The sequence below is a fragment of the Camellia sinensis genome, chromosome 12 (assembly GCF_055761805.1).
Source record: "Camellia sinensis isolate YWXY chromosome 12, ASM5576180v1, whole genome shotgun sequence".
NCBI classification, from domain to species: domain Eukaryota; kingdom Viridiplantae; phylum Streptophyta; class Magnoliopsida; order Ericales; family Theaceae; genus Camellia; species Camellia sinensis.
The window spans coordinates 64,372,190-64,394,956 of NC_138972.1; the positions used below are offsets into that span (position 1 = coordinate 64,372,190).

General features: G+C 33.6%; 1 protein-coding gene across 1 annotated transcript; it reads right to left on the reverse strand.

Annotated features, from left to right (window-relative positions):
* Positions 1 to 6,212: 6,212 nt before the first annotated feature.
* LOC114313543 (Peroxisomal membrane 22 kDa (Mpv17/PMP22) family protein) lies at positions 6,213 to 15,937 on the reverse strand. The gene is made up of 8 exons (XM_028259915.2): positions 15,437 to 15,937; positions 11,623 to 11,710; positions 9,142 to 9,236; positions 8,131 to 8,203; positions 7,922 to 8,014; positions 7,355 to 7,441; positions 7,114 to 7,194; positions 6,213 to 6,601 (listed from the first exon to the last, which is right to left on the reverse strand). Exons 1-7 carry the CDS (start codon positions 15,820 to 15,822, stop codon positions 7,114 to 7,116), a joined length of 903 nt encoding a protein of 300 aa, XP_028115716.1. The 5' UTR covers positions 15,823 to 15,937; the 3' UTR covers positions 6,213 to 6,601.
* Between the last annotated feature and the right edge of the window lie 6,830 nt (positions 15,938 to 22,767).

Below are 22,767 nucleotides of genomic sequence, written 5' to 3' on the forward strand. Positions count from 1 at the left end.
CTCCACACCCCCAAAACCCTAACAAAATTCACAATGATGGAACCTCTCAAAATCAGTAGAAAAAAATTTGTGATGATGAAGAAGTTTCTTCGTTGTTTTATTACAGGATTTGCCAACCTGTTTGATTTCTTTTTATTACCTCTTTTCACACACACAACATAATCATCTTTCATACTTCTCTGATTGGTTTTCTATCATTCATCTATAGCCTTACTGTACTTGTATGGTCTCTATATGAGCAAAATTGGACAGGATTTCATCCCCGATCGACCCTCAGGAAAACCGGTCGATCGACTACCCAAGAGTGATCCAACCTCCTTTGTTTGCCTGCTTCTGCAGCTACTACTTAGGTTATTTGTTTCCGAACAAATAAGAAATATTCGATTATCTATTCACAAACAAATAAACAATGTTTGGAATTGTGTTCTTGAATTTTCATCATATGTTCAGTAGTTCAGTTCTGAAAAAATGACAAATAGTTTCTCTTTTTTTTACCATTTTTTTTTAAAGAAACTTACATTTATAAGGCTAATCTCCTCTGAGTTAAGAATACTATCAAAGCTATGAACCTCTTATGAGTTTTTATTGTTGTACTCCTCTCGTCTCATGAAGTTATGGTTGTCGAACAAACTTCTACTCATTGTCATTGTCGGAGAAGTGTATGTATTCAAATGGTTGCCACTGCTGCCACCAGAATATTGCCGCCAAAGAGTTTTCAAAGTTTTGAAGGTGGGATTTGAAAAAGATTGGATGGGTTGTGATGGATGTGGGTGGTCTCATAAATCCTAAATCATGATGTAGTGAGTGTGTGTACTTAATTGTGCGATGAAAATGTCTTAAAATTATTGATATCCTTATGAATAATTTCATTTGAAGTTATTATTATAATAATAAAAAAAACTAAAAAATAGGTAGTTCAAAATAATTGATTGAGTTATAATAGCGGCACCCGTGTATGCGCGCAAGGGCACGCTGGTTTCCTTTGCTTTATTTTATGTAGATACTTTTTTTGACTTGAAAAAAATTAAATTAAATTTAAATTAAAAAAAAAATTTAAAAATCAAAAATTATTTAAAAATAAATTAAAGTCCAATGATTCAAAAAAATTTATACAATTAAAAAAAGTCATTCTTATTCCTCAACAAAAAAATAAATAATAATAATTCTTAAAAGTAATTTTTCTTACCTCATAAAAAATCAATTTTAAAAAATCAATTTGCAAAGAAGGCCTTTAGAAAATGTTTGGAAAGTTAATTTTTTGACTAAAAACATCCAAAAATAAAAAATAAAAATAAAAAATCACTAAGTAGACGACAAGAGTAATACGGTTTGGGTCAGGCGGGTATAAGATTTGGGTCTGATTTTACCTTTGGGGCTAGGTTTGGAAAAGAGAACTTCTAAAATCTGATTTGTTCTGCTTAGTACAAATTAGGGTTTTTTTTAATCGAGTCGTTTGGTTTCACCGTTAGCCCACCACTCAACCAGACCACTTTGAATTGGAAACCAACCTAATTATTTAGTCATTCAATGCAATTTGTTAAATATTCGTTCAAAATGTAAATAAGTAAATTTGAATAAAGAGATCTATTAATTTTATAGATTTTGTTCAAATTCGATTCGATAAATTTATATGCGCTATAAAAATAAAATTAATTTACTCTAGTTCAATTAAATTAAAATTTATTTAAGATTAACTTGAAAAAGTAAATAGAGAAGAGGTTATAGAAGGTGATACAAATGGCAGGAAGGGAAATGACAAAGAATGGGGAAAGATCAGGGAGGCCACCTAGCCATATATTTTAAAGAGGTCTTTCAGTTCAAATATTCAAAATCAAACTTTCTTTATTTAAAAATTGGAGATTTGGTGATAGACTCTTCAGCACATGTTTGATTAGAAGAATTAAAGTATGGGATTAGGATTATTAATCCGTGGGCCCAACCATCCTATATTTGTTTTGACATTTGGGTTAGGACTATTAATCCAATGGATAATTAATCCAACAAATTTGTAGGATAATTAGTAATGGGGTAGGGGTGGGATAGTTAATACCATACTAATTTGATAGGATTATTAATACCTCACTATTAGTATTGTGAATCAAACATGGCCTCAGTGTCTAACTTGTCCTTCAAAATGATAAGAATTATATAGATCATTTCAAAAACTCCTAGTATTTTAAAACTTATTTCTTTTACTATAATATCCTTATATATATATGTGTGTGTGTGTGTGTGTGTGTGTCAACTTGTAATCACTCTCTTCTCTCATCTCAATCTCTCTTCTCTCTGTCTCGCACTTATCACTATTCTCTTCATCGGTGCCATCGTTGCTCTCCATCGGTACTACTACAACTTACCATGAAACTCTTTCTCCACCGTCTTCATCACCACCATTATTTGTTGCATCCACAACTTTAGATCTGAGATCATTCACAATTGTTATTACCGGAAAATGACAATTTGTGACAATTCGCAAACCTCAAATCTGATATTCTTCACTCTCTCTCTCCCTTTGATTTTGATGGTTCATGCTCTCTCTCTCTCTCTCTCTCTCTCTCTTCTTCTTTTTCTTTTTCTTCTCTTAATCCTCTTTTTTCGAACTCTGTCTCTCTATCTCTCTTTCTTCTTCTCATGATGCTCTGTTCTTTCAACAGTAAAATTTTACTCTGGTTCATAACACAACACTCTCCTATAAAGCTATTATAGCAGCTTGTTTTAGAGTAAAATTTCACTTTGAATCATAATAAACTTTACTCTAATTCATGATAAAATTTTACTCTGTAATTTAAAAAATAAAAAAAGAAGAAGAGAGAGTAAAAATTTACTCTGAATCAGAGTAAAATTTATTATGACTTAAAGTACAATTTTACTGTCACTAAGCAAATCAGTATGTTATTAACCAGAGTAAAATTTTACTGTTACGAAAATAGAGTACATATTAAATGAACGAACCAAAGTCAAATTTGATTTTTAGATCTATGAACAAACAAACAAAAAACTCTTAATTTTTCATTGCAATATTTTGATTTCTCATTTTTTCGTCAAATCTAAGTTTTTTGTTTTGTTTTGTTTTGTTTTTTTAATCTCTGATATGAAGTTATTGATCTCAAATACGAGTTCGTAGGTATCAAATCTGAGATGGTGGTGGTTTAATGGTAAAAATTGTGGTTGCGGGCCGACGGTGAAGATGAGCGACGCTGATAGATGATGAAGATGGTGGAGACGATGAACAATCATCGAGTTGGTAAAAAGAGAGAGAGAGTTGTAAAAGAAATAGAAGAAAGAGATGGTATAATAGTCAAATAAAATATTCAAATAACAAATTTTGTCTTTTATACATAATTTTATCATTATAAAAGGGTTTTAAAAGTACTAATTTTTTTTTTTCTATACTTTTAGCAAGAAAATGAAGTTAAGAGGGATTTATGGGGTAATTCTATTTACACATCCCACATCATCTCAGTATACACCACTTACTCAGTGCACACCAAACATAATTTTAATCTTATTATTTTTGCTCAGTGCACACCATTCATTTTCAAATATACCTAAAATATCCTCATCTTCTTCAACCACCCTACCAACCCTAACCTTAGCCACCGCCACTTGCTTTCGGCCGTCATCTTCTCTGGCGAATCTCTTTCTCACTCTTCTATCCATCACTCCTCCTACTTCATCATCACCAAACTCATTTCCAAACCTTTTTCCACCCTCTTCCTCCCTCCACCACCGACTCAACTACCTATCCGCTATTGCCGCTGCAACCTCTCGTTCCACTCATCTCTTTCTTCTTATTCTTCTTTTCTTTCTCTAGAAACTGCCAAACCCACTCTCACCACCGTAAACCTCCCTATACAGCGATCTTCTTCAACCAATCGGAGAGGAGCTTTTCGTCGAAGGTAGTTGCAGTGGTGAAGGTTCGATTCGAAGCTTGAAATCATAGATTGGAACTTCAAATCTAGTTTGCATGATCGGACTCCTACAAACCCTAGATCTAGATCTGAAAACAGTAGGACTTTCTCTCTCTCTTTCTTTCTCTATCTATTCTCTCTCTCTCTGCGATGGAGAAAAGTAGGCAATGGCTGATGTAGGGAACTTGGTTGTTTGCTGGTGGAGGAAAGGAGAAAGGTTTGTAGAGAAGAAAGTTGTCGCCGGCGAGGTAGAGAGGTTGTAGAGGTTACAATGGTGGCTAGGTTTCAGTGACGGTGCCCAGAAGTGAAAGTAGACGGTGGAGACTAGTGGCAGGTGGTGGTACCTAAAAGAGTCTAGGGTTAGAATTATGTCCAAAATGGTAATTTGATAAAGAGTTATAAGTGTAATAAAAAAATTATGGAAATGGTATGTACTGAGAAGTTTTGTAATGTGTAAATAGAATTACCCGAGTTTATGGCCAAATTTCCCTTAAAAATTCAAGGGCAATTAATACAAAATGTCCAAACTACCAATATATATATATATATATATATCAGATACTTGGTTTAATTCTCTCACACTCTTTTTTTTTTTCTCTCTCTCTCTCTCTCTCTCTCTTGTCGTTTCCATCTCAGCCGCCAAATCCGAAGAAGAATGGTACGATAAATCAACTGTTTACTTGTCGGAGTCATCGTAGGGGTGGAGGCAAAAGCCGAAGGGCAGCGATACAACTACGGCGCAACGGCGGTGATGTGTGCAAGTCTGACTAACTCACAACCTCCTTTCTTTTCTCTCTCTTACTCTTTTTTCTCTTTCAGTCTTCTCAGATGTAGATCACCGATTGTGGTGGTGGAGGAGGAGAGTTGTTGTCATCGCATTATTAGGCGGAGAAGTGCAACGCTGATCTGACGGAGGCGAAAAGATTGGTTTGCGAGCTCCATGCAAAGGCTACGGTAGCGATTGTTAGCAGACTCCAGCTATAGATATACACATACGTATATATATATATATATAGAGAGAGAGAGAGAGAGAGAGATGTGGAGGTGCGTTTACCGTAGCCACTGATTTGAGGTTCAATACCGATCTAGGGTTCTAGATTAGCACCGTCGTGGCACTCCAAGAGACGGCGGAAGTGTGTTTGGCTGAGTTGTGTGATTATACATATCTTTTTTTTAACATAGATCTGAGTTGAGTTTTCTTGCTGTTATTGTTGTTGTTGTTGTTGAACACATGTGTTCTTTGAAATTAACAGATAGAGAGATATTTGGATATATTCTCTGAAACTAATAGTTAGAGAGAGAGTGGGTTTCAATTTGTACAGATAAAATAGGTTTGAATTTATTTATTTATTTATTTATTTTTAGAGATTTGAGCTAGGCTTTGTGAATTTCAAACAGATAAGAAGGGGTTTTCAAATCTAAGTTTAATTTCAACAAATAATTTCAACAGATAAGAATTTTTGAACATATAAATTTCAATAGATAGATTTTATTTGGACATATATTTGAATAGATAAGGGAAATTTAAATTGAAAAGATAAAAAAAATTAAACAGAGCGGGTAAAAAAATTGAACTGATAGGAAAAAATTGAACAGATAAAAAATAATTTGAACAGACAAATATAAATTTGACCAGATAGTTTACAAAAAGTCAACAGATAAAAAAATCAATTAATAAATTAATAGATAAAATTGTAAACAAAATGTCATCCAAAACAAACAAAAAAACTTCTCACCAAATTCTTTCATAAAAGGTGAACCTCTCACTAACAAAAAAAAAATATTATTAAATCTAATGTCTTATACCTTTCTTAATTTGGATTTTTCAACAATTAACCCTTTTAAAAACTTTGAATAAATATTTTTACCAATAAAGTCAAATTTGGTTAAAATTTGAAACTTATATATATATATATATATATATATATATATATATATATTTTATTTTTCCCGGCCATGCCCATTTATAAAATAATAAGATTAATTTTATACTATTTAGTTACATAAAAAATAATATATATAACCAAAATTTTGCATTAAAAATCATAGAATGAATGAAGCAAGAAAAACAGTAATCTATTCACAAAACAACGTGAGATGAAAGATGTTAACAATGAGGGCTATTACATGTATTTACATTAAGAAATACTTGTAACCTTTTGGTAAGAAATGATTGAAAAAAAAAAGCCTCTTTTCGTACGTTTCGTTTATAAGTTAAATAAAAAGTAGAAAGAAAAAAAAAACAAATGGAGGAAAAGAAAGACTTTTTATCAGTATTGTTTCTCACAAAAAATGATAAGATTTGATAAGAAATTAGCTGATTGGTTGTGTAACATTTATAATACCAAGATCGCACATCACCCACATTCCTACATCACATATTTTGTTTTCTTACTCATCCAAACATGATAGTGAGAAAACACCATAATTTCTTCTTGTTTCTCACCTAAATACGTTACCACAATCATCTGTTTTCGTTTTTAACCTCCACAATCCAAACAGAGTGCTAAAACTTTGTTTAATTGGAAAAGAGACATCTCGGCTTGAAACACTAGTAATTATCTAATAAATCCACAGCATTAAAAGATTGCAAGAGCACTCTATACTTGAATGATCCAATGACTTTGTTCCCCCTCTTTCTTGATCCTAAACCTCTCCAAAATCTCATAATTTCCATGCCAAGTTAATACCTACAATAAAAATTAAAAACCCAATCATTAGCAAACACAATCAAACATATTCAGAAGTAATCGACATCAACGGAATGCATATTAGCCTACATAAATCATCATAATTATTAGTTATGCAATTTAGGCATTCATCGCAAACTATTGATTTCCCTTCTCCAATTTCTCTTTTGCTCATCGTTTGCTTCTTTTTTCATAAAAAATGTAAGGCTCAAAACAAAAATGGTTCTGTCTTGGCTGTTGCAAAATTTAAGTTCAGCTCCAATTTTAACCCAAAGAACAATCATAATAATAACAACAATAAAATAAGGTTTTATAGTTTCATGAGAGCTTTTGTGAATTTGCCATATGGGTATTTTTCCCTTACTCTACTATATCATCTCTTTTCAATCCATGGTTGTCTAATTTGCATATCCATACACCATTCAACTTAAACATGGCATCTATGTATAATCTAATTGTCCAATTCCAAATAGTTGGTATAAAATTTTCAGTTCCTTCTTCTAAAAACATACCTATTTTGGGAGCACCTCTTTGTGAGCTTTGTACGAGAGAATTACATTCCATACCAAAGCAATAACATTAGCAGCAAGGACCTGAAATGGTAAACCACGAATGAAGAGTTGGAAATTTTATACTGTAAGGTAAAAACAATAGAGGATAACGAAACAAATCATGTGTCTTAATCAATTGGGGTCAGCTACATAAATTTGTAGAACAAAATTCTTATAATTACAAAATATATGCCATCCAAACCTGAAATTGCTGTGGTACAAATCGGAAGTTGAGAAATTGAAAAGGTATCCACAATTGCCAATTTGCAAGGACAGCAGAGAACCACTCCTACAAAATGGGAGATCATCATTAACATGAAAAATTTTAACTTGGAAAGAAGACAAATTACTTCTAATAACATGTTTTCAAGAGTTAAATGTCAATTCACTCCGTTTGGATAGCAGGATAAGAGAAGAAAAAAAATGCCTATGATTTCTCACTATCATGTTTAGATGAGTAAGAAAGCAAAGTATAAGATATAGGGATATGGGTGGAATTTTTTTTTCTTTATATTTTAATGGGCAATCTCGGTATCATAAAAAATATACAACCAATCAGTTTGTTTTTCATCAAATCTCACTCACTTTTGGTGAGAAATGAAACCTATAAAATCATAAAGTTCTTTTTTATTTTTATTTTTATTGGTACCGGGGTGTCCGGATCAAAATCATAAAGTTCTCTTTCTCTTTATTTCTTATCATTTCTCACCAAATCACTAATCCAAATGGACTGTTAAAGATAAAAGGTAGAATAAGCATTTAGAATTACTTGTTGAAGCTTTGGCACCACTTGCGACGGCCTCCCCTCAAGAGTTACCAGCGTAGATAGGAAAAGTCCAATGAATAGAGGAGAAAAAAGAAACTGCATTAAGTTCAGGTCAAAATAACTTTATTAATGAAAGTATTATGTTAATGCCAAGTAGATTAACCAACGTTTAGTTGCATAGCAGGAAAGATTAAAAGCAGATAAGAAGTCACCTGGTCAAGTAGAAGCCGCAAGAAAGCACCTGATGCACCAGGCAATGTGACCAGTTTACTCAAAGACAAATACCTAAAAGCAAGTCAGGTTAGGTTAACTAGGGTACAAAAGACAATCCACGGATCCAAATATTATACAAACAAATGAGAATGCAAAGGGGCTGGTGAGTGGGGTGATGGTGACTGGTGAGTAACATTTTTCTATGTGACATTACTAGGTTTTCAATCAGTAGAGTTGGAGATCATGTTCATTGATCCAGAACACCCAATAATTGGACCATGTTAAGGTTGTCAAGTATGGAGGTCATGCCCATTGATCCATAATACCCAATAATTGGCCCATGTGAAGGTTTGACAACTCATAACCCAAAAAAAGAAGTAAAAATATTTACATCGAGCTAAACAAAGTAAGAAATTTTAAGGAAAAAAACGCAGAGCTGAAGAAAAAATATATTGGAATTGATGCAGTGCGAAATGCGAAATAATAACAATTCCAAAATCCGTTGATTCAAATAAGAATACCGAAAGTAAGATTATTCTCTAGACTCGTTGATTCACAAAGAATACCGAGAATAAAGGCTCAACAATGGTTGATTCTCACATAATACCCAAAGTTGGAACATAAGAGTATATCAACTCACAATGTTATTAGTCATCAAAAGCTTCCTTCGCCCTAAGGCTTACATCTTTATCTATAACAAACCTAATTCTTGTTGAACAAGAAACTAATAAAATTAGAAATAAAATCAAAACTAATAAAGTAGGAAAATTGTATCATATCAAATCAAGAAACCAAATAACTTAATAATTCTATGATATTCTATACTAAATTAAAAAATTCCTAATCAACTATAAATTTCAAAACAATAAAATAAAAATATTTATTTTTTAAATTCAGTCCACATCAGGAATGGTTAAAACACCCTTCTGGAGAATCACAGATTGAAAACAGCTTCTTCCAACTTTAGAGGGAAACATAGGATAAAGTAATAAGGAATCTGTAGCCATTACCAGAAATGCAATGTGGGACCCACCAAAACCAGCCCCAACAGAGTGAATAAAAACGTCCTCTTCAGGTCTAGTGATGGCACTTGATCAATCATAACCTGAGTCACATTTTTAAAGTAAGATTGTGCTCAAAGTTGTTAACACATCAAACTACAGTAGGTAAAAGTAAACTGCGAAGCACAGCAAACACAATCCAATTCAAATCCATTATCCAAAACAGTTTCCTCCTTACTACTGGCAAAGACTTGTCTGCAAATTGAAAGCAAGCTAAGTAATCAGATTTTAAAGATTCTATTTGTCCATGTGATGAAACAATAACATCAATATGACATAGCACATGTTGTACTTATACCTTAACAGTCGGAGTATGGTAGCATCATCTTGCAAGTACATATGTAATCTTTTTTTTTGTTTTGTTTTTGCTTATATGTTCCAATTAGGCCGTATAAATAATAAAACTATAAGTGGCATGGATTCTAACCAAATATGGTCCAATCAATGTAATAAATGAAAAATGTAAAAATACTATAATTTATTTGAAACCAAATACGGCCATACCAGCCAACAATTCATTGAGGTAAACAATAGAATAATAATCGGAAACAAATACAACGAGTGACTTGACTAATCCAGTTGTGTGTACTCAGAAAGGTTGTGAAAACCCAAAACTCATATTTCCTTGAAGGAAAAAGCTATAGAAAATACAGCCCGCCTACCAGATAGTGACAAGACACTTCAATGGCACTGGAGACAAGGGGGGTATCTAGGTGAGAGATGAAGCAGCCCATATATATATATATATAGAGAGAGAGAGAGAGAGAGGCAATGGAAAGCCTTATGCTGTGTTTGGTTGGAGGATTTGGGAGGGAATTTGGAAAAGAAAAGGGAAAAAGTGTATGAAACTAGATGAAATATAGGCATGTTTTATTCACATTTCACTTATCTTTTTCTTTGCCCTTTCCAAATTCCTTCCCAAATCCTCCAACCAAACACAGCGTTAGGGTCTCTGAGATAACATAGAGCTCCAGAATATGGGGCATTCCAAATCTGATGTAGGAGTAGTAGATCATTCTATTTATAGAGGCTTGGACTCATGCAGTAGCATCTATTTTGGACTTCTAGCTCATCATTTCAATGACGTAGATCAAATTTAGAAATACAGATACCAGACTCAATTACTCACAATGTCAGGGATAGTCCATGCCGGGGATAGTCTATACTGAAAGCAGTAGCTTCTTTTCTAATGCAGCCCTAGGGTTGCAATGATGCTTTTTCTACAAAAATTATGGAGAACTTTATGCTAGTAAAACATAGATCATTGCTCAATTAAGCATAAAAAGCTAAAAAAAACTGAATGGAACACGCTAAAATATGCTGAAATTATTCCCAAGAAAAACTTATATGTAGGTATTTAGTCAAAATACAGAATGGTTGAGATTTACCCAAACCTGTTGTGTATGACAAAAAATAGATTTAAAAAGAAAAAATGTTTTAAACCATATAAAGCAAACACCCTAAGCATCAAGGAAACCAAGGACCATGGATGTAGGAGGATTAGAGATGATTATAATGTGGAAGCAATATGAAATATACCAAAAGAGGACCAGCATCAAGCAAAGGACCACCACTGTAGGTCAAATGCAACCTCCCATGATGCTAAGAATGCCAAATAGTGTTCTGAGGAGAGCTCATAAGCTTCCCAACAGCCATGAGTGGAGCAAAGGCGTCTAGAAGGAGGAGAAGAACAAGAGACAGAAGCAGTAGAAGAGGAAGGGGAATGGTGAAAGAGGTAGAGAACAAGAAAAAAGAGAGAAGAAGGCATCCATTACAGGGTTCTTCCAATATCCAACAATTGGTTTGTCACCTATCTCTGTAGATGAACTGAAGAATGTGTAAATGCAAAGATCAAACAGAAATTGAAAAAGAACCTAATGTCACTATATATCCATCAAAATTCATGTGATATGTAAAGCTCTTGAAACTGAAAACATGAAGAGAGAGAATGCCAAATAGTATTCTGAAGAGAGATAATAAGCTTCCATGACGCTAAGAATGCCAAATAGTATTCTGAAGAGAGCTCATAACCTTCCCAACAGCCATGAGTGGAGCAAAGTCTCTAGAAGGAGAAGAACAAGAGACAGAAGAAGTAGAAGAGGAAGGGTAATGGTAAAAGAGGTAGAGAATAAGAAAAGAGAGAGAAAGCATCCATTACAGTGTTCTTCCAATATCCAACAATTGGTTTCTCACCAATGTCTGTAGATGAACTGAAGAATGTGTAAATGCAAAGATCAAACAGAAATTGAAAAAGAACCTAACATCACTATATATCCATCAAAATTCATGTGATGTGTAAACCTCTTGAAACTGAAAACATGAAGAGAGATATATAAGATTCTTGAAATAATATATTTGAAAAATGAACCATCAAGGCAGGGAAAAGGAAAGAAAAGACTTACACAGTTTAAGTTACAGGGAAAAGCCTACCTGACAGATTAGATCTCCAATGAAAGTCAGAAACGCAGATGTCACAGCCTTCGTCAACACAGGGTGCTTCTCAAGAAGAGTCAAATACCTAAAATAAAAAAATAAAAATTCAAGTTAGGAACAAAGTAGGACACGTTTTTCAACCCCATAAAGTTGCGAGAGGTACAAGTAACAACAATCTGAACTAAAGCCATAATTCCTTCTTGCATCATATTTATTATTTCTTTCGCAACAAAAAATAGAATTCATTGGAAAAAAGAGAAATAAAATGGCAGAGATTACCATTTGTAGGGGGGGGGGGGTTTGAGGTGAAAAGTGATTAAGAGAGTGATTAGAAAGGTAAAACTATGTCAATGGTAATGGTCCAACAGACTTGGGAAGGCTGGAGAAATGAGCAGCTAGGTGAGGGTGGAACAAGTGGTTCAAGAAGCAAAGAATGGCAGTGCACAAATGGGTAGCATCTCCTAAATCTTAAAAAATCCTCCTCTTGGACATTGGGAAATAGGTCTTATTTATAGGTTTTTCATTGGCACCAAAGGATACCAAGTGGCTAAATAAAGTGAGGACATGTGTCCCTAAGAATCACATGGAATATTTTGCCTTGGACTACCAGGCTAAAGGTGCCACGTGTCCCTCTGCATGTACTATTTACTATCTGTTTGGCACGGATGCCTCAACAAGCACACTTGGGGCAGGAGTGCTTGCCGTTGCAACTTGCCTTTTTAGCTTGAATCTCAGCAAGTGCACTTGCAGTGGTAACGTTTGCCGTTGCACTTGCCTTCTGAGTTTAGCTTAGCCAAGATAAGCATTCTCAGTACTTCATAACCAGCTATCAGCCATGTTTTGTATCCACCTCAACGAAGCCTCCATCCTTAGCCACCTAACCACAAAATCCCCAGTTTCCCAAGGCGAAAGCCACAACCAAGCCTGTTATCAACCATGTTGTGCCTTAATACCAAGCCTAAGGGGGCTTCATTGGTCCTGCATGTGCAACAAAGGCATGTTCATGGCTTGGGTAATGGAAAGGGAGTCCCCTTACGCTCAGGCTGCCCTACTCCTATCTTTGCGGGGTTGTCGCGTTACACTGGTATCTCTGGGCCTGCTATCAGCTCCAACCAGTAAGCTTTAGGGCCTGCTATCAACACCAAACTAGTGAGCTTCAGCTCCTGCTATCATCGCCGAGCTAATGATGACTTTAGGGGCCTGCTATCAGCGCCAAGCATTAGCCTCTACTTGTGGAGGAGAAGCTTCTCCCAAAGGCTGCTATCACCTTGGTGGGAGTGTTCCCGCTGCAAGTTAGTTGCGGCAGTTGTAGTTTGCTATAGCGGTTATTTCCTGTGGTAAGTTCAAATGGCGGCGCCAACAATACTAGAAATAGCAGTGCGGATAAAGTACCTCCGCAACTTGACTGTTGCAAATGTTGCTTCCGTAACTTGACTTATACAATTTTCTTCATGGAGCTTGTTCGGACTCTTGGTGGGTCGGACCTACTTCGACCCATTGTTGACCCACTTCCCTTGGGCTTTGGCCCAGGCTCCTTTAATCATTCATGGTCGCCTAAGAGTGGCAACCTCCGACTTAGGTCCATTCTTAATTTTGACCTTAATTTCTGACCCTTTACACCGTCAAATCAAAAAACAAATAATCCAAGGAAAAAATAAATAGTAAATAAAGCAGTGGAGGTATTCTTTTTTTTAATAACTGGATATCCAGCCCACTGGAGCTACTAATCCGGGGGACTAAACCCACCATCCACTAACAGTGGAGGTATTCTAAAGCAGAGCAGCTCCAAAAGGATGCATAGATTATCATTACCATCAAATCAATGAACAAAAAATGGAGAAAGAAAATAAAATAAAAATGGGCGCATTCTAAAACAAAGAACTTCCAAAGAATGCTAGTAAAAAATAATCAAAGGGCATATGTTCATGTAATCGGCTTGATTCATAATAAGAGAAAATATAAATGAAAAGCAACAAACAGAGAATTCATAGATTTTCCTTAGAATGACATGCTAGAAATTTATTAGCAATATCAGATATCAATTAGTTTAAATTAAGCAATAGAAACCAAATGAAGGATTGAAACTTGCAATGCAACAGTTTAAACCGACTATGAACCACAAAAGGGAGAAAAGCCAAGATGTGAGAAAAGCCATTCCTCCAACAGGCACATCCCAAATCCGATCCAAGAAACATTTTTAATCTTTCAATCACCATCATAAGTCACTAGTCTTCTTCCACCACCCAATCACAACTTCATTGAAAATCAATGAGTTAATCAAACTTGACAATGCCCACAATCTACATTTCTAGAGGATGTGCCAATCCCTTGGCTTCACCCTCCTTTTGTCAATTTTTACAGATCAAGGGTCTAGGGTTACATTGCTTACTTGCAACGCAAACTCTCTTTGTATCAAATGCGAGGTGGGACAAAATGACGATAGCATGTCAGAGGCATCCCTGGGTAGCTTATTTATGATGATGATGGCTTTCCACGGTTGATAGCAGACTTTAAAAAGACAGGATTTTGGTTGTTTGATTAAAATCCACAAAGACAGTAATGCGTGCGTCGCCATTGTGTGGGAGTGTTGGCAGGATTCATGTGGCCATGTGTTTCTTATTTTGCTTCTTAAAGTTGTTCCAACAAGCAACCATGTATTGTATCATTTGATAATTGGTACAAAATGCAAATAACAAGCATAGAACAAGTCTATGCAATTCTATGCAATTTATGAGTCTCTGTACCTGTTATACAGACCAAATAAGCATAGTTCAAGTGGTTTTTTTTCTCTTTTTCATCACCTCAGAGATTCGACTGTCATTTGTTTCATGAGTGATAGAACATGATTATATAATGTAAACACATAGTTTTTCACACGATGTGGAATTCACACCTGCATGTCTCAAAATGAAGACTTGCCGTGACAACACAAGGACTTGCAGTTTAGTTGCTAAATCAGTGCAAGTTCTTAAATTATGATGGAAAACGATCAAACATTCAAGCTGTTTTCAACCAGATTATCATGATTTTAGCAAAAGCAAAGTAGGTCCTCCATAGTATCAGAATGCAGAATGCCAAATCAACATGTTTCAAGGTTAAAAGGAAGCATAAGTAGCATGTGGTATGTTTCAAGGTAAAAAGGAAGCATATGTAGCATGTGGTAACTGAAAAATGCCATTGGATATAGTTGCGATCCTGACTAGTTGGGATAAGACTTTATTTTGCTTTTGAGAGAAAAATCACTTCAAAGTTTGCTCTCGATAGAAAGACAAGCATTCAAAAATGCCAACCAACCTGAATCATACTGGTTTTATTAACTTCCTTAAGAAATTCATTTTAAATATTTGGTCTCCAATCCATTTTTGACAACGTCAGCTAATGTTCCCTTCACTGTGGAGAACATTTTTTGCATTTTCTGACATTTAGTACATGGAAAACAAACTTATTTTGGCAAAAAATATTTTTTCGGAGCAAAATCTTATCAGTGCCACCACATTACCAACACCACCATCCTACCATCGCCGCCACCACTGCCACCGCCCCAGCCCCACCACCACTAATAACAACTAGCAGGTTAGTAGGTGGCAACCAAACATTAAAAAAAAAGAAAAATCTTCACAAAACCAAAAAAAAAAAAATGTTTTGGATAAGAAAATGCTTTGGCGGAGCAAAAGAGTAGATTTCTTTTCCTCATGTTAATTTTTTGGTGCCGTCATTTGCATCTTTACCTTCGTTGCTCATAATGCTGCCATGAATAGAAACATAAATTAATTTGACAAATCAAATAAATACAAATATAAACAATCTTTACCATGAAAGCAAGGACCAGTCACTCCGACCACCGCCGCTGCTACCACCATCACCTGAATTCCCGCCACCAGAACTCCCATACCCTCCCCTCCCACCAGACCCACCAGACCCACCATCCGAAACAGCTGAAACTCGAAAATGATCAATGCCCAATAGTCTATACCCAGTTTTTTCAAAACCCAAATCTTTAAACACACTCGGACGAGTATAATTCAAAGACAATGGCCGAGAATTGCACGAAGAACAGCTCTTGAAACCACCAATTTGAAATGGGTTCAGGGGGATTTTGGCCTGGTTAGCGAAACGAGAAATGGGTTTGAAAGGGAAGCCCGCGAATTTGAACAAGAGTGGAGTTCTACGCGAAATTGTTGCGGGATTTAGCACCATAGTTGATGTGGTTCGAGGGTTTATGGGGTTATGAAAGGGTAAGCCAAGGATTGGGAAGGGTGGAGTTCAGCTATACTACCCTTCAAAAGTGACATTTTATTACACCTCGACTATCATATTATTTTGTTTCTTTAATTTTAAAATGAATAAATTACACTCACATTATTTGAAGTTTTCAAAAGCTATAATTAGAGCCTTTTCCCATATTAAGCCTAATTTGTAACTTAATTTTTAAATTAGGTCTAGTTTAGACGGAATTTTCAAATTAGGCTAAAGCATTATTACAAAGCGCGCTTTCACTGTTTGGACACCAAGATGTGATGAATAGTGAAAGTGATATTTCAAATCATCCTTTTAATTAAGAAAGCGTGGTTGCAAATCACATTTTTGGTATGGAATTTTTTTCTGAATCACTGTGCATATAAATTTTTTTTTTTTGGTGAAGAAAACGCTATTTCGAATCGCGCTTTCACTGTTGATTAATGAAATCGTGGATTGAAACCACGCTTTTAAACCCCACATAAAATACCAAGCTTCCTCATTTGCAATCACGTTTTTTACACTTTGGAGCCTTTCGACTCTGCTCTCAGACTCCCTCTGCTCTCAGTGAAGCCAAGCTCTCGCTCTCGATCTTCCACTCTTTCGCTCTCGATCTCGCTCTGCTCAACTCTCACTATCGCTCTCGCTCTCGCTCTCACTCTCTGTCTCTGCTTTCTCTCTCTCTCTCTCTCTCCGTGGTATGCCATCTAGCTCTGTCTGTATAATTTGAATTTTATGTATTGATTTATTGTGTTTGTGAAAATGTGAATGTGTAGTTGAAAATGTGAATGTGTGTTTGTGAAAATGTGAATGTTAGGGTTTTATCAGTGTGGTTATGAAATTATGAAATCATAAAATGTTAGGGTTTTGAATTGTCAAATCAGAAATTATGCTTGTGGTTTCAGAAATTAGGGTTTGGAATTGTTTGAAATTAGAAATTAGGGTTTGGAATTGTTTGAAATCAAAAATTAGGGTTTGGAATTTTTTGAAATCATAAATCAGGGTTTGGAATTAGGGTTTGGAAGTTTGCTCCTGAATCAGAAATCAGAAATTATGTTTGTGAATAAACTAACCTATATTTGTTGAATTGAAATTATGAAATGTCTATATTTTGAAAATTAAAATCAGAAATTGAAATTTTGAAATTATGCTTGTGAATCAAAATGTCTATATTTTTTGAAATTAGGGTTTGGAATTTTGAATTGTGAATAAATCAACCTATATTTGTTGAATTGAAAATTTTATTTTTTGCTTGTTAAGAGGAATTAAAGGGAAATTAGGGTTTGAAATTAGTTTATTCAAAGGAAATTAGGGTTTAAAAGGAAATTAGGGTTTGAAATTAATTTTTTTTGAAATTAGTTTACAGTCTTACAAGTAATTTTTTTTAATTAAGAATAAAATTTAAAAAATTGAAAGGAAATTAGGGTTTGAAATTAGTTTATTCAAAGGAAATTAGGGTTTAAAAGGAAATTAGGGTTTGAAATTAATTTTTTTTGAAATTAGTTTACAGTCTTACAAGTAATTTTTTTTAATTAAGAATAAAATTTAAAAAATTGAAAGGAAATTAGGGTTTGAAATTAGTTTATTCAAAGGAAATTAGGGTTTAAAAGGAAATTAGGGTTTGAAATTAATTTTTTTTAAAATTAGTTTACAGTCTTAAAAGTAATTTTTATTAATTAAGAATAAAATTAAAAAAATTAGGGTTTGAAATTAGTTTATTCAAAGGAAATTAGGGTTTAAAAGGAAATTAGGGTTTGGAATTAGTTTTTTTTAAAATTAGTTTACAGTCTTAAAAGTAATTTTTTTTAATTAAGAATAAATTTAAAAAAATTGAAATTCATATAATTGAGAATTGAGAATTGAAACTCATACTATGAAATTCATGAATTGAGAATTAAGGCGGACTGACAATTCCAATTCGAGGTCTACATGCTTACATATATATGATCATTTTTGTTTCAGAAAATAAGACTATAAACTGTATGATTGAATTCAAAGGGGGTTAAAGTCAATTTCATCTTTCAAAAAAATGACAAATATAATATGAATTTCAATTAAAAATACTCAGTGTATGGAAAGATTACATTTTTTCATAAGTTAAATTTCATGAAACTAATTTCTACTAAATGAAATTATTAAAAAAGATATATTTAATTTTGACTCTATTTTATTCAAAAAAAAATATTTTTATTGACTTCAAAATAATAAATGAAAAGATCATGTTCTCTCAAAATATTTAATTTTGACTCTATTTTATTCAAATAAAAACATTTTGGTTTAGTTTCGTTCGGTTTATTTCACTGTATTTGGGGTCAGGCACCCATAATATGATTTAAAATTCTTAAGATTTATTTTCATTTGGGTTTCGCTAAAGGTTTCCACTTAGTTGTTAACTACCTAAATCCATACTTTAGGACATAGCTTATTGCAGGTGTCTGCATATAAGCACATAAGCACTTGTAAATTGTATGTAAGACCGGATTGCACTCTATCCCTCCAAGCTAACCAACCAAAAAAATTTAATTTTGGGAGGTGCCACATTCTTCCACAACCATTTCGAAAATCAAACCAAACAATTTATTTTTGTCAAATTTATTTCTATTTTTTCAAAAAAATCAAAAAATAATTTAAAAAATCAAACCAAACCGCTATATCATGTATTATTTTTAATATACATTCAATAAAATTAATAATTTTTATAAAAAATATTAACTTTGATATTAGAATAATTTGAAGACATTTCATCATAAAATACTAACATTTAATTTTATAATCTTGTCATAGAAATTTTCAAAAATTTAATGAGCTGAATTTGTAATACATATAATAGCATTATAGTAGAAATTAAAATTTCCTCACAAAAATTAAGAAATTTTGAAATAGTTTTTGAAATGGGTATTGAACGAAGTGACTTATCGCCACTTTCGTTTTGTGACTGTCCACCACCATTGAAAAGGAAAATCTGAACATTATGTTTTAATAATTTTTATTTTGATTTATATAATTAGAAGTCATTATTACACTAGTTATAATATATGCATGAAAAGAGTCTTAAAATATTCTAATTAATAGTCCATAGCAATTTCGTAGGTAAGAAGGACACAAAAAAAAATTGGCACTTTGATGGGTAAGCCTGTGTTTCATAAGACCAAATAATTGGTACGGATGGCCCGATAGAGTCTCATGGATAACTATCCAAAATTTACTATATAGATTTAACCACCAACTTAAATTTTCTCTCTAATTTTTGGCCATTATAAATTATCTCTGTAATTATTTTTTTGTTTTTGTATGTTTAAGAAAAAAAAAAGAGTAAATAAATTAAATTTTTTTCTTACTTTTTAGAGCGAGCCAAAATGAGTTTTTTGTTTTAATTTCATAACAAAGCCTTTATGACTTCTAAAAAGTGGACGAGGGTTACTAGTTCACATAGGAAATAACTGTCATTAAGGTCCCTAATGGCACAAGTTTGAGCAAATCAAATTAACTTATCTGTAATTGTCCATAAATCTGAAGAATTGGATCACCAGTTTTAAAAAATTAATAACAATGTTTGAAACCTCTATTTTATATTGTCCAAATCAATCAAGTTCTTTCAACTCAATGGAACAAATATTTAATTATCTACAAAACTTACACTATGATTTAAGATGTTTGTATGATTTGTCCAATTTTGTCCAGTCTCACTGAATAAGAAAAATACTTGATAGAACGAAGTGTTTTTTAAATGTGTGATATATCTGTCTACCTTATCAAAATACTAAAAAATAGATCAAGATTTATGAAAAGAAAACAAAATAAGTGTTTTTAAAATTGGTCCCGCTTATATGCGTATGATTAAATCATTGTCTAAATTAACGGTTGTGTAGAGTCATTATTATTATTTATTTATTTATTTACTTTCAGTGAATGCCTTTTGAAAATTGATCATATTGAGAGAGGGAGGCCCTTGCCGCAATGGTAAGGTTGTTTTATTATGCTGATAATAATATAAAATAAAATAAATCTATTATAATTCGAGTGCTATGGATTCAAATCATAAAAATAATGGCCTTGTTTGGTTTGTTTTTCATATAAAATTTTGGAAAAATTTCTCTACAAACAAATTTTCAAGAGTAATCAAACCAAACAAATTTTTCCAAATAAAATCTCAAAATTTTGTTTGGTTACCTACTTTCCAAAATAACTTTCTCTGTCATACACATCAAATCAATCACTTTTTGTAAAACTCTCTCCCCAAAATAAATTTCCACAACCATTTCTGAAAGAAGACAAACCAAATAAGACCGCATACTTTTTATCTCAAAAACACTCTAGAAACACAAACCAAACACACCTCTTTGAGTACTTAATAATACGCATGCATATATCTGATCTTCCTCTAAACTCTGACCCTTATTGGACACCGCCCCGGTACATGCGTGATGTTGTTACCCCACCCACCCAGTTACCACTTGCTTTTCTGGGGACTACTTCGACCGCGCCCATGAGTACACATGATGCAGTTCTCACTGACATCTCCTACGTTAACGATAAGGCCCATATTGAGCACCCCCCAGAGCGCGAGGGAGAGGCCGAGGTTATGGTCGTGGGGGACGTCGCGGCCGAGGTCGGGGTGCGGGCAGAGGCAGAGGTCGAGGTCTAGCTGCAGATCGTGATACAGTTGCACCAGATGAGGGAGTTTCACAGCTCACAACAGTATTCGATTTTCAGGCAGAGACAGGATCAGGGGCAGCAGATGCAGAAGAGCCCACACTCACAGGCTCCACAGGCAATCAGTGGAGGGCCACATGCAGGGGAGGGAGTGCCAGATATTCAGAGAGTCTACCGCAGGAGACCGAGGAGGGAGGTCCACGGTCAGGGTTGTGGGACTGGGAGCAGGTTAGGGCATTAGCGGTTGTGATATGGAGTGTATAGTTTTTTTTTTGTAGTAGTAATTGTTATAGTTTTTGTAAATCAAACTTGTAGAGCTGATGTAAATGTATCATACTTATTTATTCGAAATTATAATTTCACAATTTTTTATTCTTACTTATTTTGATGAATCACACAAATCTCTTTCACATCTCTACCTCTCTCTCATTCTCCATAGTCTCTGCATTATTTATAGTAATTTACGTTTTTTCCTCAAATTTACAAATTGAGACAACCATTTATAAACCAAAAAAATTATCGAACAAATTGAGACATCAATTTATAAAATTGAAGTTCAAATAAATTTTAAGAATTAAAATATAAATCCTAAACCCTAAAAAAAATAAAAATAAGGTAGCGTTTGGTAACGTTTACGTTTTTGGTTTATGTTTACAAAAAAATTAAAAACTGATTTTTTGTTTATTTTTAGAAAAACGTAAATTACAAATGCGTTTGGTTTGAACAAAATGTTTAAACAACCCATAAAAACATAAAATAAAAAATATGTTTGTTCAGGTCTAAAAATAATTGAAATATCTCCCTGCATTGATAAGTCGTGGATAAGCATTACAAATCCATTACAACATAAATGGTTTGGTCATTCATCCAAACAATTTCATTCATTATCATCATCATCTGACATCTCAATATCAGATTCATACATAACATCCATGCTCCAGGCGAAGTACTGGTGTGAATCATCCATTAACCCATCTTCGGCACGCTCATTTGCGGTCTTTATTAGTGAGGACCTTTGCAAACGTTGGGTCATACGATTAACTTCGTCGCGGATACGATGCAATGCCCTTTACAACAATTGTGGAGTGTCAGTTGGCATACGCATGTCTAATCGGCGATGAAATTTAATATTAACTTTACGACATAACTCAACGAGAACGTTTGCTCGAGTTATGTGAAATTCCCACTCAGCTCTCATGGTATTGACGGTGGCACGTGAGTAACGCAAATTTGGATTTAATGGGTATTGAAATTCATCTCTATCTGCAACCCAATAGCGACCCATTGTTGAATATAGATCAACCACCGTATATGTCATGATGATATCGCTCGAAATAGCTGTAAAACTTTTGTTGTGATATGATGCGATATTTATACCATATATACACATGGTAGCTGTATGTATGAAATTATTGTAAACAACTATGACAACTATGCATCAGAGTTGTCACGTCAACTTTGATGACCTGAATAACTATGCATCAACTTGATAGGAGTTGTCACTTCGACTTTTATGAATTGCATAATTTATTGTTATTTCAAAACAAAAGTAAAAAATTTGTGATAAAATATTTCAAAAAATTAATAAATACATAAAAATACAAAAAATTTACTGAATGCTTGTATTTTTTTTTAATATTTTTGGTATTTAGTGAATTTTTAGAAGATTTTTTTTACAATTTTTTTACTTTTTAAGTGTATTTATGTTACGTGTGTCTAAAAAGTTAAAAAATTGCTTAAAATATTAAAAAAATTCAAGAAAAAAAAACACGAAATTAAGAAAGTAGAATTTTCTAAAAAATCTTTTCTGAAAAATGAAAACAAGCAAGCTGATCAACCGACTAAACGTCTGAATTAGTTAAATTTCTCTGCCTAAATTTTTTTTTAAAAAATAAATGTGAAATTATAATTTAAAAATCCAAAACAAACACCAACCTGTAAAATTGGGTAAAGATGTATTTGACAAATATAACTGAACACAGCCTCAATTTTGACTACAATATTGCATTGAAATATACTTACAATTTCAAGTACTAAAATATTTTAATTGGTTATAATATTTTGTCTCAACCAATTTATGAGTATTTCCTGTTCGATCACATGCATGCCACTGGCTTGATATAGTGCATTCGGCTGCCAGGACTCCATTTTTGTCAAGTCATGAACGAATCAAAGGCCTGTAGCATCAGCTGTTGTGCCGCAGATGGTGTCAGCTTGGCTACTGTAAAAATGTAGCTTTACCTTCTTTCAAAG

Bases quoted from the DNA above. Each gene is read 5' to 3' on its own strand.
- LOC114313543 (XM_028259915.2), bottom strand. From the start codon at position 15,822: ATGGTGCTAAATCCCGCAACAATTTCGCGTAGAACTCCACTCTTGTTC. The intron at 11,711-15,436 runs GTAAAGATTGTT...TTTTTATTTTAG, and splicing joins GACTGGTCCTTGCTTTCATG to GTATTTGACTCTTCTTGAGA. The intron at 8,015-8,130 runs GTGACTTCTTAT...AACTTAATGCAG, and splicing joins TGCGGCTTCTACTTGACCAG to TTTCTTTTTTCTCCTCTATT.